The sequence below is a fragment of the Gadus morhua genome, chromosome 7 (assembly GCF_902167405.1).
Source record: "Gadus morhua chromosome 7, gadMor3.0, whole genome shotgun sequence".
Lineage (NCBI taxonomy): Eukaryota > Metazoa > Chordata > Actinopteri > Gadiformes > Gadidae > Gadus > Gadus morhua.
The window spans coordinates 22,120,525-22,136,989 of NC_044054.1; the positions used below are offsets into that span (position 1 = coordinate 22,120,525).

The 16,465-nt window shown below is 45.6% G+C and overlaps 1 protein-coding gene across 1 annotated transcript in view; it reads right to left on the minus strand.

Moving 5' to 3' along the window:
* The window catches only part of doc2b (double C2-like domains, beta), a 60,015-nt gene extending 48,896 nt beyond the window's left edge, over positions 1–11,119 (minus strand). Inside the window, 3 exon segments of the mRNA XM_030362245.1 lie at positions 10,646–10,688; positions 10,739–10,894; positions 10,896–11,119. Of these exon segments, the coding sequence (XP_030218105.1) occupies positions 10,646–10,688; positions 10,739–10,894; positions 10,896–11,063 (367 nt within the window). The 5' untranslated portion in view covers positions 11,064–11,119.
* Positions 11,120–16,465: the final 5,346 nt, after the last annotated feature.

Sequence of the window (16,465 nt, forward strand, 5' to 3'; positions counted from 1 at the left end):
ATCATTCATTGACCCAAGTCCACTACTATATATACCCTATATGTACCCTACTGTTTTGGTGGTACTGGGCCTTCTTTAAGGGGTTATTTTCTCCAGATAGGGATGTGGGACACTTGCCATGCAGCCCGGAGGATTTATCTGAGTTCTGCCCAGCTTGTGATTAGACCCACTACCACCGCCGCCACCGCCACCGCTACATCTTCCATGCCTCAACATCCATTCCCCCAATCTTTTCACTTCAGCCGCGAGAAGCCGCTGGAAAGAATCCCATGACGGACACGGCTGTGAACCAATGGCGCTCTCTCTCTCTCTCTCTCTAGAGTCTAGACCATGTTTAAATTATCCCTGATCCACACAAGGCTAGCAGATTCACCCAGTCAGATCCTTGTGTGTGCTCTGTACTTTACTTTCATACAACCCCAGATATATATGGTGCCTGCCTCCCCCCAGAAGAAAAACCTCTCTTCATAAAGTGTGAATCCAGCCGTTCATGCTTTAACATTTCTCTAGGCCATCCTTTTAAAAAACACACACACACACACACACACACACACACACACACACACACACACACACACACACACACACACACACACACACACACACACACACACTCTTCATGCATGAATATTTATCTGAGAACCAAGAACCTAGGCTGTACATGCATACATGGATTAAAGCCCTGAGTTTAAATATAATTGAAATTCAAATAAATGAATGCTGAATGCTAAACTCAAATTTATGGGGAAACGTGGATTGGGTGTGCCATCAATGGGTAAACCCAAAAGGGAATCCATCATAAATTATTTTAACTGGAGCCAAAAGTAATAAGATATACAAGAGTATATACAAACAGATTAACTTGCTTATCGATTTGTGTGCTGACGATGCTATGCACAAGTTTGTGAGATGAAGATAAAGAGACTTTCGAGAAAAGGCACTATGGTCTCTGAATCGGTAGATATGTGCAATACAACTAAATGTGCCTTGTGTTTGCCTTTCAATAAAACAACAGACATTGTTAAATATATTGCATTATAATAGTTTATTTGAATATGTTCAAAAAAGGGGTAGTTCTGTCAAACACACATTAGGGTTTCATATTGAGATGGAGGATGTGGCCTTCTACACATTAAACACACAGATGGAACTAATATATATTTATATATATATATACTAACGAATATACATCACAAAATGCATATTCGTACAAGCTCGAAGCTAAATCCGACCACCGCCTTTCATTTTGTTGACTTGTGCAGGCAGCACAGTATACAGCAGAACCCGTCTTCATAATATACTTTATGACTATTGATTTATTCTCATGAGTCTATTTTACGACAATATCTCTCTAAAAGGCTGGACAGCTATGAGCCCACAGAAAATACCCCCAGAGAATTCTCTGGCTATCTCGACTTTCAACATATGAGAGATTACACCATTCTGTATTGAAAGTGTCGAGCCAAGCGTTTTTTTACGTAAGAGAGCGAGAGAAACGGGCTAGTGTGCGCTATCACCCCAGCTAGCGGCGCAACAGATTTGTCCTTGAAGCTCTCAGTACGGCAGAAAGAAGAAACAGGCAACACACAACAATGGTCTTATTGTGAACTGTTCCATCTGTCTGTGTTTGTTTTTATTGTTCTCTATCTGTCTCTGCCAACACAATAGCCACTGGTGGCAGGCAGTGTTCCCTAATTCAATTATGGCCGAAATAAGACAAAAAAAAACACAAAAAAGAATATAACCACCAGAAGGAAAAGCCACAAAAGTTATACTTCATACATTCACAAGAGTAACACAATCATGTTTTAAAACCACCTTTAACACAGATTCATGGATGTTAATTAAGATTCCTACAAGCTAAAGTCAGCCAGGTATCCTGAATCATTCTTGTTACTAGTAACGACTACCAGGTAAGGATCATGTCCAGTAAAATGTCTTTTTTTTTCAAAAAACCCAAGCATACAATTGATTACTTTGTGTTTGATCAACGTGTTATTTTCAGCAGATGATTCCTGTATTGATGCTTAGACTGGAAGTGAAGGTGAACAGGGTGGTCTTTTAAAACACGGAATACCTGCCAGGTTTCACCTTCTAAGAGATATTTATGATAATATTATTGTCATACCAAATCTCTCTTTGCATGAAGCAATGGTGTGATGGGTCATCAAGGTAAACACCTTGAATTTGAGGAGACACTGACCGCGAGTAGTAATAAAAGATTATTAAGCAGATTTAAGCAGTGACTGTTTCTCTCTTTTCTGTGCTTTTGAATAAACCATTTAAACCTACAATGTGAAACACTTTAATTGAGGTGTGGACTAATAAAAGGTTAGTTAATTGTTAGTAAACACATATTTCTGCATGAAATTATGTTAATTAATGGTTCATTATTGTAAATAACACTTCATGTGTTATTTACAATAACAATTAGCAGTAGATAACTCTACAGCTATCGTATGCTCAGGCCATGTTTGAAGCTGTTCACAATCTCCCTATTGGGTGTGATATTTACTGACAAGCTAAGGCGGGCTCAGACAGTATTAGAGAACATTTACTTTTTCTCTCGCACCTCATCAGGTAGGGCCCCTCTTTGTCATGATGGGAATCTCAGCTCTGTCGATGCGACTCAAGGCTGGAGTCACGACCCAGCCGCCGAGAACGAGGGCCCTGGAGGACAGGAAAGTAAAATCGTTCATTTCCAAGACTTAACTGACCAATTCTCCCTTTGTGCATCGTTCTAAAGCCTAGAAAGGAAGGAGCGCAGAGAGGAGCTGTGACCGAACTTGAAGTAACCCATTTTTTATCATTTACTCCCTAGCCGGTGGTTAGAGAATAAGAGCGCGTAACTTGTCACCGACAACCAAAGCAAAACGACTCTTAATAATATGCACTATAAATGAAGTCTACCATGGGTCGACAAATCGTGTATTTTAATGTGCTGTTTCTTCTTGGGCCCTCCCTATCTACAAGTGTTTAAATGTATAATTACCACAAGTGCTCATAGGGAGACCAGTTGCATACTAAAGCGTGTAAATGTACTTAGCAAGGATGTCATGTGTTAGCTTAAATGTTTATATATACGCTATGCCGCCAGCTCATTAGCCGCACATCAGTGCCCATAATGAAGCGGAACACTTTAATGTAGCGCCACGGCCCCTTGGTAGTTCATCTGCTGATTTGGAAAAATAGTTTAAAAATGAATAACTCTACAATATATACATGCAAATTATATTTGTCCTTTTCTGTTCGACAAAAAGGTTGGACGTATGTTTCACGCCACTAATGTGTCGGAGCTCGCCTGCTCTTCATCGGCCAGCAGAACGCGCACCATGTTGAATCCATCATCTTCCCCCACAGGCTGCTCTGAAACCAGGGGTGGACTGCGATTCAGAAACAGCCCTGCGGGAGAGTCCGACTGGTCCTACATGTCTGCGTTTTCAGGATTAATTAATCCATTAATCAATTAAATTGATATTCTGGCAGAATGGGCTATGCCCAATTCCCCAGAAACCACAGATGAAGAGTCAGCCCCTGACTAAAACAAATTGATAGCTTTGATGGATTTTGTTTCCAACCTGCAAAATAGGGGTTTTATTTAGCATAAATATACTGAATATATTACTTCCATACACAGGAGGAAAATGACCACACATTCAATGATGGCATTACATTTTCCTCTAGTCCTGGATGAAAGGAATCCAGTCTGTCCCGGATGCCATTGCCCAGGCTAATATTTCCCTGAAAAGATCCCTCAAGTGAGGCTGCAGCTACTTATGCGAGGTCGCCAAAAGCACTCCAGTCCTGGATCCTCATGTATTACGATGTAGTCGTGCCATACTTGAACGCCACTTGGAATGTCACTCAAGCTTTTAATGCTCAAATGAAATGGAAATGGCATCATGAATGGGCTTGGACGTGTAAAAGCACCCTCATGGTGTCTGCTGCGAATTTCGGCAAACAGATGTTCCTTCAAACATCCAACATAGAAAGGCTAGAGACACTATATGTAAGCTCAGAATGTGAATTCATTTGTGTCAGATAAGCTAAACGAGGCTATCCAATAACATGTTTTATATGTAACCTGTTGTGAACCGAGGATACAATTATTCTTTAAGGTTTCTCTTTTCAATTATTCGGTGAGATGGAGTCAATACTCAGGTCAATATTGGAGCAAGGAATCACTTTGTAGCAGGGAAATTCGACTTAAGCAATAAATCAAAATAGAATACATTTTTTATTACCTTCTCTCCAACACTATACAAACACCATACAGCACATGTCTGTGCACCTTTTATTGAATGGCTGAACTCGCGCTTGTACATACCGGTGATAGACGGCGGAATACAGAAGCATTGTCGGTATTGAGGATTCAGAGGCTGAGTCAAGACTGAATGCTTTACCGGCGGAGACTCAAGGCCAGCGAAACAATTCTGTGGCCCCGGATAAGGATGGCGAAAATCCATCTTTAGTTGCTGCCACAAAGCGTCCGTGGCACAACTAGGGAGCGTTCAGGTTTGGAAATGGTGTGGATAAGATCCAAGGAGACGGGATATCACATGTCGTTTACTTGAGATCGGTAAATTGATCATTACTGGATCCATTTTATTGGAGTATTAGTGAGAAGATGATTCTCCATCGTGGTTAATTAGTATGTGAGGTGAAAATAAAATATAAATTGCATTCTAATCCTCTGGGGCGGTGATACAGTATCCCAATAGCCTATTACATACACGTAGAGCCCCCTCTGGTTTTCACACATTCATAACATGAGGTCCGTTTCAGAGGCAATGAGAGAAATTCATTTTTGCATAACACATTGTTACAATGCCTATGTTGATCTCATGAATATTCTCTTTTAACTGCAGGATTTACCGAATCACCCCAAGAACCCCTGAAAATTTTTCCTATAACGAAAAAGCTGGAGCTTTAGGGGAGGCGGCACTCGGGGCTCTGGCTAAGCCGTATTGATGCACCCTTTGGTCCGCGGCTAATGAGCACACAGCTGTTGTTTAAACGGACCCTCCCCGCCGATACAAGCGAGTACAATCATGCAATTAACTCCTTTATGTGGCGGTTTCAAAGAGCACTCCATGTTAGAGTGCACATGGCATGGAAGCATCGTGCACTCGGCTCGACACAGAAAATAGCACCCACAACTAAAGGAAACCAGCCCCCCCCCCCCCCACACATACTAAAGAGAAACATAGAAAACTGTGACAAATCAGTCATGTAAGTACGGTGTCGCAATCATGCATACAAAATGAGCACATGAAAACCCACGATACACTTCCCTACTGGTGGGGAGAGTCGCAGATGTCATAGAGAGAAAGTGCCTAATGGCCGGTGTTGTCTTCAGACAACATGTCTGGTGGGATATGTTCCGCCCTGTAGCACAGTTACAGCTTAGTGCGTTCATCAAGCTCAACTGGAGCATTCCCCACGGAGGGGGAAAAAGCAGCAACACTACCCACACTTGCTTAGCGCTCTCGGGCTCCAGAGCAGCCATCCTTCAGTGGTTCAGAATGGCAGGTGAATCGTTCAAGGCCCGTTCAGGGACTCGGGGGAAAATGGACCAAAGCGTTACCCCCGGCAAGACTCTGGTCGATCGCGGAGTGAGAGAGGTGAGGTGAGTGCACAGGCCGCCTCTCTCTCTCTCTCTCCCCCCTGCTCCCTCAGCTCCTCTCTCTCTCGCCTACATGACTCCAAGGCGTTCTCTCTGACAAAAACACCCCCAACCCCGGGAGGTGGGAGGCTGCGTGACCCGATGGCGCTCGGGTAACACCAGATTCCAGCCAGGAAGCCCCCCTCCCCGACTCGAAAACCCCACACGGACTCGGGACCCCCACCCCATCACAAACACCCCCCTCCCGCACCACATGAAGGGCACTTCATTGATGTGGCAGAGTTACGGAACCTCCGATTGGGTTTGATTAGCGGCCCTCACAGGGGGAGCGGGAACACTTACCGGGTGCTGCACTTTTCCGTTTCAATTAAAATCAAGGTTGGCGTCACAACGAATCACGGGAAACGGTGCCGTTTATGCAGATGAGCCAGCGGGCCTCTGGCAGCGGGTGGGGGGGGGGGATGGAGAGATCACTGCATGATTTGTTTCATCAGGGAGCAGGCGGATCCCCCCCCCCCCCCCATCCACAAGCACACACCTTCCGAACTCCAGCACAACCACCGTCCCCAGGAGGGCAGGGAACGGATAACTGCAGATATTTGAGCGCATCCCAATCGAGCAAAGACCTGAGACTACGAGAGACAACTTGGTAAACCGTCGCCTTGCATTGTAAAACTCACAAGCAAACAAAAAAAAAAACACAGACAAGACATTCCTTCCCCCGCTCACCATAACAACAGGGGCTCCGCTGAGAAGATCCAAATGCACCCAGCTAATCAAAACCCGGCCGAAAGGTCATTCTGGTGAAATGGAGCTATTTTTCGCCTTTTGCTTTACAACCACAACCAACACTACAGAAAAAAACACGCTATTCAACCTTCATAGACATGGTTCCACTTCCTATACTATCAGTTATCTGTCTACCAGACATCTTCAAAGGTGAGAGGACGGTACTGTGCTATCAAGCAGAGATTATGCAAACTCCGTTTGCTAAAGAGGCTCTGATCAGTTTCAAACCAAAGACTTTGCGCTGCGGGGAGTCCCTCTAAGCCGGGGAAGACCAGAGAAAGATCAGAGGCCGACGGCTACGTGTAAAAAATAAAGATGGCATTAAGAAGACGAAAAGGCAGCCAGTCATGTTGAACCGTGAGTCTAGAAGACGGACTGACAGAGGATTAGAAGAATGCAGCCATGGAGAGTATGTTGACGATTCGATTTTGTTACGCATAAAGCATGGGCTGTTCCTCAAGCACAGTGTAAAGACGGTGTTTCACGGGCTGTTCCTCAAGCACAGTGTTAAGACAGTGTTTCACAGGCTGTTCCTCAAGCACAGTGTTCAGACAGTGCTTCATTTTTACAAACAGGCCCTGAACCAGGCAATGCTTTGCTACATAGACACCCAAACAGCCTTTATTTTATGTACTTTTGAAGAAGCGTGTATCAAACATTGGTCCCAATTCCAACCACAGATTCCAACATCATGGCAACTTATGCCACGATGTTTCATGGGTTAGATAAAGTATATCCAAAGTATAGTGTCTTCATTTTTCTTGGCAGGAAATTAAGATATATTTTGCTTTAGTTTCGCTCCCAGCGTGAACTACTTCTACTTGGTAAACAACAACCCCATTTGGGATGCACCTAGCCAAGCTCGCAGAGGGGAAACTCTTAAACATTTTGAACGGTGCTCATGGGTGCAGTCCAGAGATAGCCCCCCCGTCATACCCCCCTCCCCTCAGCCCCCCCTCCCCTGGCTGCGGACGTCGCTCATCGCTCACGCTGTTGCTGCAACGATGCGTTTGTTTTGCTGCATCGACCAGGGAGATAAGGTCGTCTTCTTCTGTGGCTCTGCTCCCACGGCGCCCGGCAGCGCTGTGGCAGGGGATCCACGCTCGGGCTCCGAGGTTGCATCAGACCTCGTGGCTTGTTGTTGTGCTTACCGACTGTACCGGCTCGTGCTGTTTTTGTTCCGCTTCTCCGCTGGGATTTGAGACCCTATTTAGTGGGGCTTCAGCCCCCGCTGGATTTTGTAATTTTAGCCTCTCTGAAAATATCCAAGCATTTCTTTTCCTCTAATTAGGATAACTACACACATTTAGACTCGTCCAAACTTAGGATGAAGGAAGGAACTGGGCAAATTGTCCTTAAACAATATAATCATGCATGTATAACCATGGATGTTCCCTTTTCCCTAGCGAGTAGCCTGCATGAAAAAAACATTGCAGACTAAACTAAATGGGATTGTTATTGGGGACTAAGCCTACCTAAAGGTCAAAGAATAGATCTCTGAAAGCTTCATCTTCTGCGTCTATAATAATAATAATAATACATTTAATTTAAAGGGCGCCTTTCAAGACACCCAAGGTCACCTTACAGAGCATAAAGTTGTCTATGTTATCTAGCATATAGTCATCTATACATCTATGTCTAGATGCATACTGTTTAAAAGAAAAGCCTTTTGTTTTACTCGTTCCCATTGATAAATAATTTTGCTGTTGGCTGGCGAGATTAATGCATCTCTCTCCCCCCCCCCCCCCCCTCTGCTGTCCGCTGTGTCTGATAGCACCACCCCGGCTCCCCCCCTCGCCACCACCCCCGCCGTCGCGGATTTATGGAGTGGAAGTGACACGAGGTAATTCCCCATGCGGCGGATGACTCTTTAGGTGTCGGTGACATGATTGAAGGAGGATGTTTGGGGTAGCAAATGCCGTCGTCCTAATTGCCTGCCGCACAAAAGAAGGTGGCAGTCGCCGCAGGCTTTTTTGTGCCCACGGTTCCTAAAGGAGCACCGCCATTAGCATGCTAGGCAAATATACAGGGGATTATTAAGACAAATGTTTCAATCAACCAAATTCCACTTCCACATAAAAGGGGTTTCCATGCCACCTAATCCCATTTGTGACGCAGTTTAAGGTTTAAGGAAAGGACAACTGCATTGCCCACAAAAAGAAAAGAAGTGTTATCATCAACAAATTGTGTTGATGAAATGTATTAATTATTAAAATAATTATCCCCATTATTATTTTAATTCCCATTGCGCATCAACGAATGTGCTGCCAGCTCGGGCCTCGACTACGAACAAATACTGCAAAAATAAATAAATGTGAAAAGCAACACTTTTTGCCAGTGATTCAATTGGATTCATTATGAGCGGTCGAGCACTGGTAAAAGCATTTTCACACTTTCAGTTCAGAAAAACGCTGCCCTACTCCTCTCCCCTCCGCCTCCTGCTCTTGTTATACCATCGCTTAAGCCCGTAGCAGGTCACAGACGATCAACATCTGTCACAGTCCACGCATAACCCGCCTGTGGCCTGACAATCTACAGTACCACCCCCCCCCAACCACCACCACCACCACCTTAGTGCAGTTCTGGATTAGAGGCTCCCCCTAAGCCTCTGCGTGCATGTCACTCTGGGCGGATTACCTCCCCTGGGTGTGGTGGTGGGGGGGAGGCTTCGCTCGTGTTCCACATTGACCCGTGAGCTGTCTCCAAACCTCCTGCGGGGAGAGAGACGAGCAGGTTGTGTTGCGGCGCTGGCACAAAAGTACGCAACGTTCAAATCCCCAGCGCATATCATCACACACTCACGTGTCTTGGGCTGGCTGTGTGCAACAGGTAGCCAGTGCTATGTGTGGTGCTTGTGAATAGAAAGGGACGATTGCAATGATGGGTTTTCAGCCATTGAAAAGTGTTTTGATTGATGCTGGCATGGGGGTGAGCCGTCTCCATTGTGGCTTGGTTGTAATTTTACCACTTTAGATTGTCTACAGTTGGAGAGGCAGAATGTAACAGGTGTTGTGAGGGTTCCTTGCAGAGAGAACCCGTTGTCCAGTGTCCACATGTTAATGTTGAATGTGAACGCGCACGTGCATATGCACACGCACAAACACACACACACAAAAGCACGCACAAACACACAATCACATACAAGAGGCACACAGAGACTCACACAAAGAATGATTGGCTATAATTCCCTGTCTTTTTATGTACAGGTGAGACCACCCCGCTAAGACCCCCATCCCCTACACCCCCCCCCCCCACACACACACACACACCAACACACATCCACACTCCCACACACACCCACATACACCTGCTTCCCAGAGACTCAGTGTATCTACAGATCCACACAACTAGTCACTCGGTGTGTGAGGGGCAGGGAAAGTCCTGCTACTAATACTGGCCTGCTGAGCGTAAGCTCTGCGCTGTGAGCCCATGGTTCTCCCAGACCCCCCCCCCCCCCCCCCCCCCCCCCCCCCCCGGGGACACTGGACGGCAGCATGCTCTGAATCAACATCAATCAAAAAACACGAGGCCTTTTTTCTTTTCACATACAAATACATAGCAGGATAGGTTCCTCAGGGATCCTCATTTTGAATCGTCAGTCATGGCTATGGGTGGAAATCCCTGCGTGTCATTGGCTGACTGTGTGCGTGCTGATTAGAAGGGCTACCGATAAAGACGAGAGAGGCTTCAGTCCTCCTCCCTGCCAGCAGCAACAGTTGGTCACTCCACACACATACATACACACACACACACACACACACACAGATCCACACATATTGACAAGCAAAGATTGACACGCATGTACGGATGGATACACACACACACACACACAGATTGTCACGCATGCATGGACACACACACACACACACACACACACATAAGCTCCAGCCAGGTGTCTGTGATGGTGGAGGCATGTATGGGAGGGGGATTGGGTGAGGGGCGGAGAGAGAGAGATTGAGCGGGTTTGAGAGAGAAGGATGGATAGAAAGAGAGCGATGGAGTGAGAGAGAGACAGAAAGAGGGAGAAAGTGGAGGCATGCGGCTGATGCCTGGCAACCAGTGCCAAAAGAATTTGGGGGAGAAAAGGGAGAAAAGGGGAGAAAAGGGGTGCGTTTGTGGGGTGGTGGGGCTGGCAGCAGACGATATCAGGTAAAGCTCACAAAAAAAGAAAAAAAGCAGAGAAGAAGAAGAAAGAAGGCAAGAGGGGGCTAGGAGCTGGCGTCTACTCACTGGAGTCGTCCGAGTCGTATCCCTCCACGTCGGGCTCCTCTTCCTTGCGGACCGCCTGCTGCTGCTGCTGCTGCTGCGGGGACGACGACGAGCTGGCGGTGGCGCCGGTGCGGTCCAACTGGCCGGGGTCGCTGTCCGAGTCGGCCCCGCCCCCGCCGGTCCCTGCCGCCGCGGAGCAGCCCGACGACGTGGACAAGTTGGAGCGCGGGGACCCGGACGGGCTCGCGCCGGCCGCTGAGGCTGCGGCGGCCGAGGCAGCGGCGGCGGCAGCGACCACGGCCTGCGGGGGCAGACCCCGGGGGTAGCGGGGGAAGTAGTCGGAGATCTGCTTGATGGGCTGGATGGGGCCGGGGCACACGTCTATGGCCATGTGCTCCTGGATGCTGATGGTTGGCTTGTCGCCTTTGCGTTGTGTCATGCATGCGGTCGCCTTCTACTCCTCCTCTTCTTCTCCGCCCCCCCCCACCCCCCCCCGCCGACCACCACCCACTGCCCCCCCCCCCTTGCCCCCTTTTACCTCTCACCGAGCGGGCACCCCCTGCCCCTCCACCCCCTCCACGCCCCCCCTCCCGGCCGCACACACCTCACCTCGTCGCCTTGGGGACAACTCCCCCCCACCCCCCCCCACCCCTTCCCCTTCAACGACCGGGCAACCCCCTGCCCGCCCCCTCCTCACCCTGGTCAACTCCAAACACAAACAAGCACAAGAGTCACAGCCGCGCAACAACCCAAACTGGGGCCCCCTCTCTCCCCACCTTCCTGCTCCAAAATAAGTAAGAACACACCCAAAAAACTCCTTTCCCCCCTACTCCTGGCCACCTACCCCTCTGTCCCTCAACGAGGGGGGCAGGAGCTGCTGTCCGCGTGTGTCCCGCGGGCGCAGGGTGTGGATAGGTCCAGCGGGTTAGTGGTGGCGGGAGGCTGCGCCGGTGTGTGGAGCGGAGGGGGAAGCAGCGCCTGTTGCTGCTGCCTCCGACTCGGGCTGTTTAGACCATGCTGACTCTCTCGCCGAGCGCTGTCTGCCACGCGCCTCTTCTCTCTCTCCCAGTCCCTCTCTCTCTCTCTCTCTCTGTTGGTCTTTCTCTCTCTATCTGTCCCTCTCTCTTTCTCCGTCTGTCTGTGTGTGTGTGTCTCTCTCTCTCTCTCTTTCTGTCTGCCCACTCCCTTTGCACGTCCGCGCGTCTCAGAGAGAGAAAGAGTGAGTGAGTGAGTGAGTGAGTGAGTGGTGTGAGGGAGCGACGGAGTAGGGGAGAGAGAGAGAGAGAGAGAGATAGAGAGAGGGAAAGGATTAGAGCACGCATGGAGGTGGAGTGGAGTAGGGGGGTGGGGCTGGGGGAGGAGGGATCAGCTGATGTCACTCCCTAGCAACGGCGCGGTAAACAGGAACCGTCGGCTGGTAGGTGCTTAATTATGATATTAGCCCCGTCCATCTGTCACTCCGGAGGGGAGACTGGCGGCCGCGCCTGGCGAGCGTGCACTTGTGCACGTGTGCACACGCTTCCTGAGTGTGTTGGCTTGGCGGGGGAGAGAAAAAGAAAAACATTGACAATCTATGCCTGTGAAATGAAGTCTGAAGGTTTTCTCGTATCCTACCTACGATCATGTGAATCTATCAAACTGAGCTCACACAGAATAGGTTTGTTTAGGTTGAAGCCCCCGCGAGAATTTCGCAGAAAAGAGAGCTTTTGCGTTTCCCAGAAACAGGGCATTACCTCTGAGTCAGCCGTTCGCTCCCATCCTAAGAGCTCCCTCAACACTCACAAGGTGGCGTACTTTGTGCTTTGTTAGTTTATTTTCCTTTTTTTCAGAGACCAAAATGAAAGGCCTATATATATATATATACATATATATATATATATAGGCCTTTCATTTTCCTCCTAAAATAAGTGAATATATATATATATATATATATATATATATATATAAATATAAATACGGTAACGTATGAGTAATACATGATTCCATAGTTTGCAAGTGAACCATAAATTGCTGTCAGATTATAGGCACGGGAAGCCTTCTGAATACATGGAACAATTTGGAGTTGAAAATGCAGGTCGTCTGAAAGGTCCCATTTGGCAGGACGGTTGGTGATACGGATACAGTGCAGTCAGATCTCCTTCTGGTTGTTTTTTTCCATCCTGACATGAAACAACCAAGCAACAGCATTTAATGAAGCCTCTCTGTGACCCGTACAGACACTTTCACGTCATCTGTGGAGCTAAGAACCACTGTTCTTCTTCCGTTTCCAGTTCCCCATCGGGTCACCTGGACTTTCCCAATGCTATGGATACCGCAGACCCATCAGTGGTTCCTAATGGAATATTTTACGTTTCAGTTGAGGTATCTCTCTCTCCTTGGACGTTTGTTGATGTTTGTACGTATGAGTCATCCGAAGCAATAGACGGTGACATTCCATCAAAAATCCAAACCCGATGGTGTTAAAGGTCACTGTTACTGTAATTGATGCTTTAATTTCAACATCATGATTTAATACCATTCCATTTCTGTGAACTTATAACATATTATGACCATTATTAAATGTTATTAGACTTTGTAAGCTTCCTTTTATTTCTTTACATTTTCATAATGTACTATCAATTCATCGTTTAGCAGACGCTTTTTCAACCGAAGTGACAGTGATGCTGTAATGCACAAGCCAGGTGGCTCAAGGATACCGACAACGTCAGCAGACGACAGGGAACAGAACCATTCAGCATTGAGTCAAAGACCCTAACCACTAGCTTTCAGTTTTATTATCAGTACTGATCTGCCCGTTGGGTGTTTAATACAATCCTGGTGCTTCTTCTGTGAGTTCCTCCTCAAGGTTATCCCCAACGGATGTTTCCCTGCCTTGGTTGCTTGCCAAAAATGGGCGTGAAGCCCATTGAGACTGGAGAATGGTGACTGTGATAAAGGGGCTATACAAAACAGTGGAATATGCAACAGAGACCAGCCTATAAGCCCAATATATGGAACACAGGTGGACATAGCATGGCTCTCGTCTAGTTTCTCTGACATTTTATGATGGGAATTGTCTGGAGAAGGGGGTGGGGACAACAATAAATAGCAACTCCTTGGCTTTTCTACTAAAAATATTAAATAGATACAATTCCGTAAAAGTCTGCCATTAGACCATTGTTTGAGGATAAACTATGTTGCTGAATACAAGATGTGCATGATTGATAGAATTGATAGAATCATGCCAATATAAATAGATGAAATATAATCTGAAAATGCATGCACACACACGCATCTGTGCCCACTTTACCCAAGCACACGCACCGAACACAAGACCAGCTCTGCTCAACTTGTCAATGCAAGATGGGTCATAATGTTAATTAACAACATATACAGAGGTTATGACCTCTGCTAACAGCTTGTCAATATCTGCACCAATCAGGAGCCGGCGCAAACTATTAGGTCAGCAAGTCAGATCATCAGGTCATAGCAAGAGCCGCCATCTGCTCACCCCTGGGGATTACAATGTGGGGAGGAATCAATTTGTGTCAAGATTATTAAACTATATATATATAGTTTATATTGACTTTTAGGATACAACAGTATTCATTAATAATTTATTTATCACTGGCTACACACAGTTATTCATTTATTCTAATCGCTTGAGTCAGATCCGAGCCTGACATTCAAAAGCGAGAGAACACAGTCTTTTTTTTTGCTCTGGAAGTCTAAGATGTTATTATTATGTCTTCATTCGGAAGTGTCCTCATGAAGAAGTATATGACATTATAATATATTACATTAGAACCCAAAGTCCAATCCCTTCCCTTCTGAAATGAGGGATGGAGGCGGCTGACTATCCATTATTGTTTCTGATGTAAAGATAGAATGATGTTTAATGGCGTGTCCCGTTTATTCAGGGCTTTGACGTCTTATTGTCAATAACCAGACCTGACAATAAGATAGATGCTCTGCACTAAGTCAAACAGCTCTACAAACACCATCTATCAGCTCCACTTTCAATGTATTCTAGACTAGAGCCAAGCCTGAGCCCATTTTGTTAATCCTTTGTCAACCATGTCATGCAATTAAATAAATGTCTATTCAAACGGGATCATCATAATAATGACAAATATAACTTTGACTCCATACACAAACAGGATTTGAGAGACATCAGACAACTCCACAATAGACCACGTCAACTTTGCCTTTTTAATACCTGACCTGATATCCTATTTAACATGGTTGTAGTCACTCACAGGCCCTAGTTAACCACCAGACCTAGTAGTCATTAACTTCACCTGTGAGGCTAGAGTAGGCCATTTCCTTTGTGTAGCGCAGTTCGACAGTTCCGAGTTGATTCACTTTTATCTGGCCAGATATTATGAAGCAACAGTTAAGAAATAAATTAAACAATTATAATTTACTCGTATAAATTACAGACATTGTCCCTCCAAAACTGCAGCAAAAATGAGCAACTGGAAGAAAAGTGATGGTTGCCTCCATATGTTGAAGTTCTTCACGTTTTGCCTACAGCTATGTTATTCAATGTTTGTTAACGTTTTGTAGCTGCGGGGTTTGTTTTTCATCCTTTTTGACCAATGAGTATAAGAATATCAAAAAAGGATTATTCAATGGCATAATGAAATGCTTTCTTCCTACCTGATGATTGCTGAGATGTTCGGGAAGTTGTGATGAATAGTATACTTTCTATCAATGTGGCCCATACAGGAAATTCATTATCCTGAGTAGACAGCTCCCTCTAACGGTGAAAAGGGGGATGTGCTAGCATTGCAATCAGCTTGATACATTTTGTATTTTCATCTGCAAGTAAAATTATCTTTACACGATGGGTCCTTGCTCTGCTTGTTATTTAATTTAAACTAACTTTTATTCTTGAGAAATTCAAAGATCTAATTTAGTTTTTAATTTAAACCTGCATTTAGATATGTTTTGGAGTAGACATGAACTGCTACTTGAGGTACCGGTATACGACGTGATATATATATATATATCAAAACATCGTTAACTGTGGTTGGCAACTTAAATGAGTAACTAGTTCAATCGGTGGCGTGTGTGGCTGTGTGTTTGTGGGGCGCCAGAGACTGTAGTGTGTAGTGCACTCATGTTGTCATACTCTGCAGACACATGGTGTGATGAAAACAATGAAACAGCTTTTATATGCAGTCAACAAAAAGAACAAAAACAACAGGGTGCGATGAGTTTGTGTATTTCTCAGAGACAAAACAAGGACAGCTTGACAGAGGATTTCCAGGGACAGTTTATTGTCATTATTTATTTCATTTCCTTTTTTCCCTTGAAATCATAACCATTTACATACATTTGCAACTGAACGGGAAAAGTGTTTTTTTTGGGTGGGGTGCACTGCCTATGACCATAGTTGCGCTTAATCTTCAGTGCTATGTACAAGGGTGGGAGAACGCAGTCTAAACAGTGCAGAAGGCACAGAGGTGCTAGTTTACTTGCGTCTAGGTGTTGCGGAAAAACCATGGAATGCAACAAAATAAAAAGCTTTATTCTTCAGTTTGATAGTTTTTTCCTAGCTAATCGATAGGGACTCTCTCTGTTCAGCTATATAGAAGTAATTCACTCAAAGTAAAAAAGAAATACAAAGGAAGCAATTTACTTTAACAAAATAAATAGCTTAAGGTCGGTGTGTAACCTATTTACAGATAGGGAGATTTTGTATTACGCCAATACACAAAATCTTTTGAAACAAGTTAAATAACACAACCCTTACCCTTTACCATAATCAGCAACAAAGTCAGATGGAAGCAGAGGATTTGTTGGTTATATGATAAAATTGATATTCCCAAATCATTAGAAAGAAAAAAGTATTTC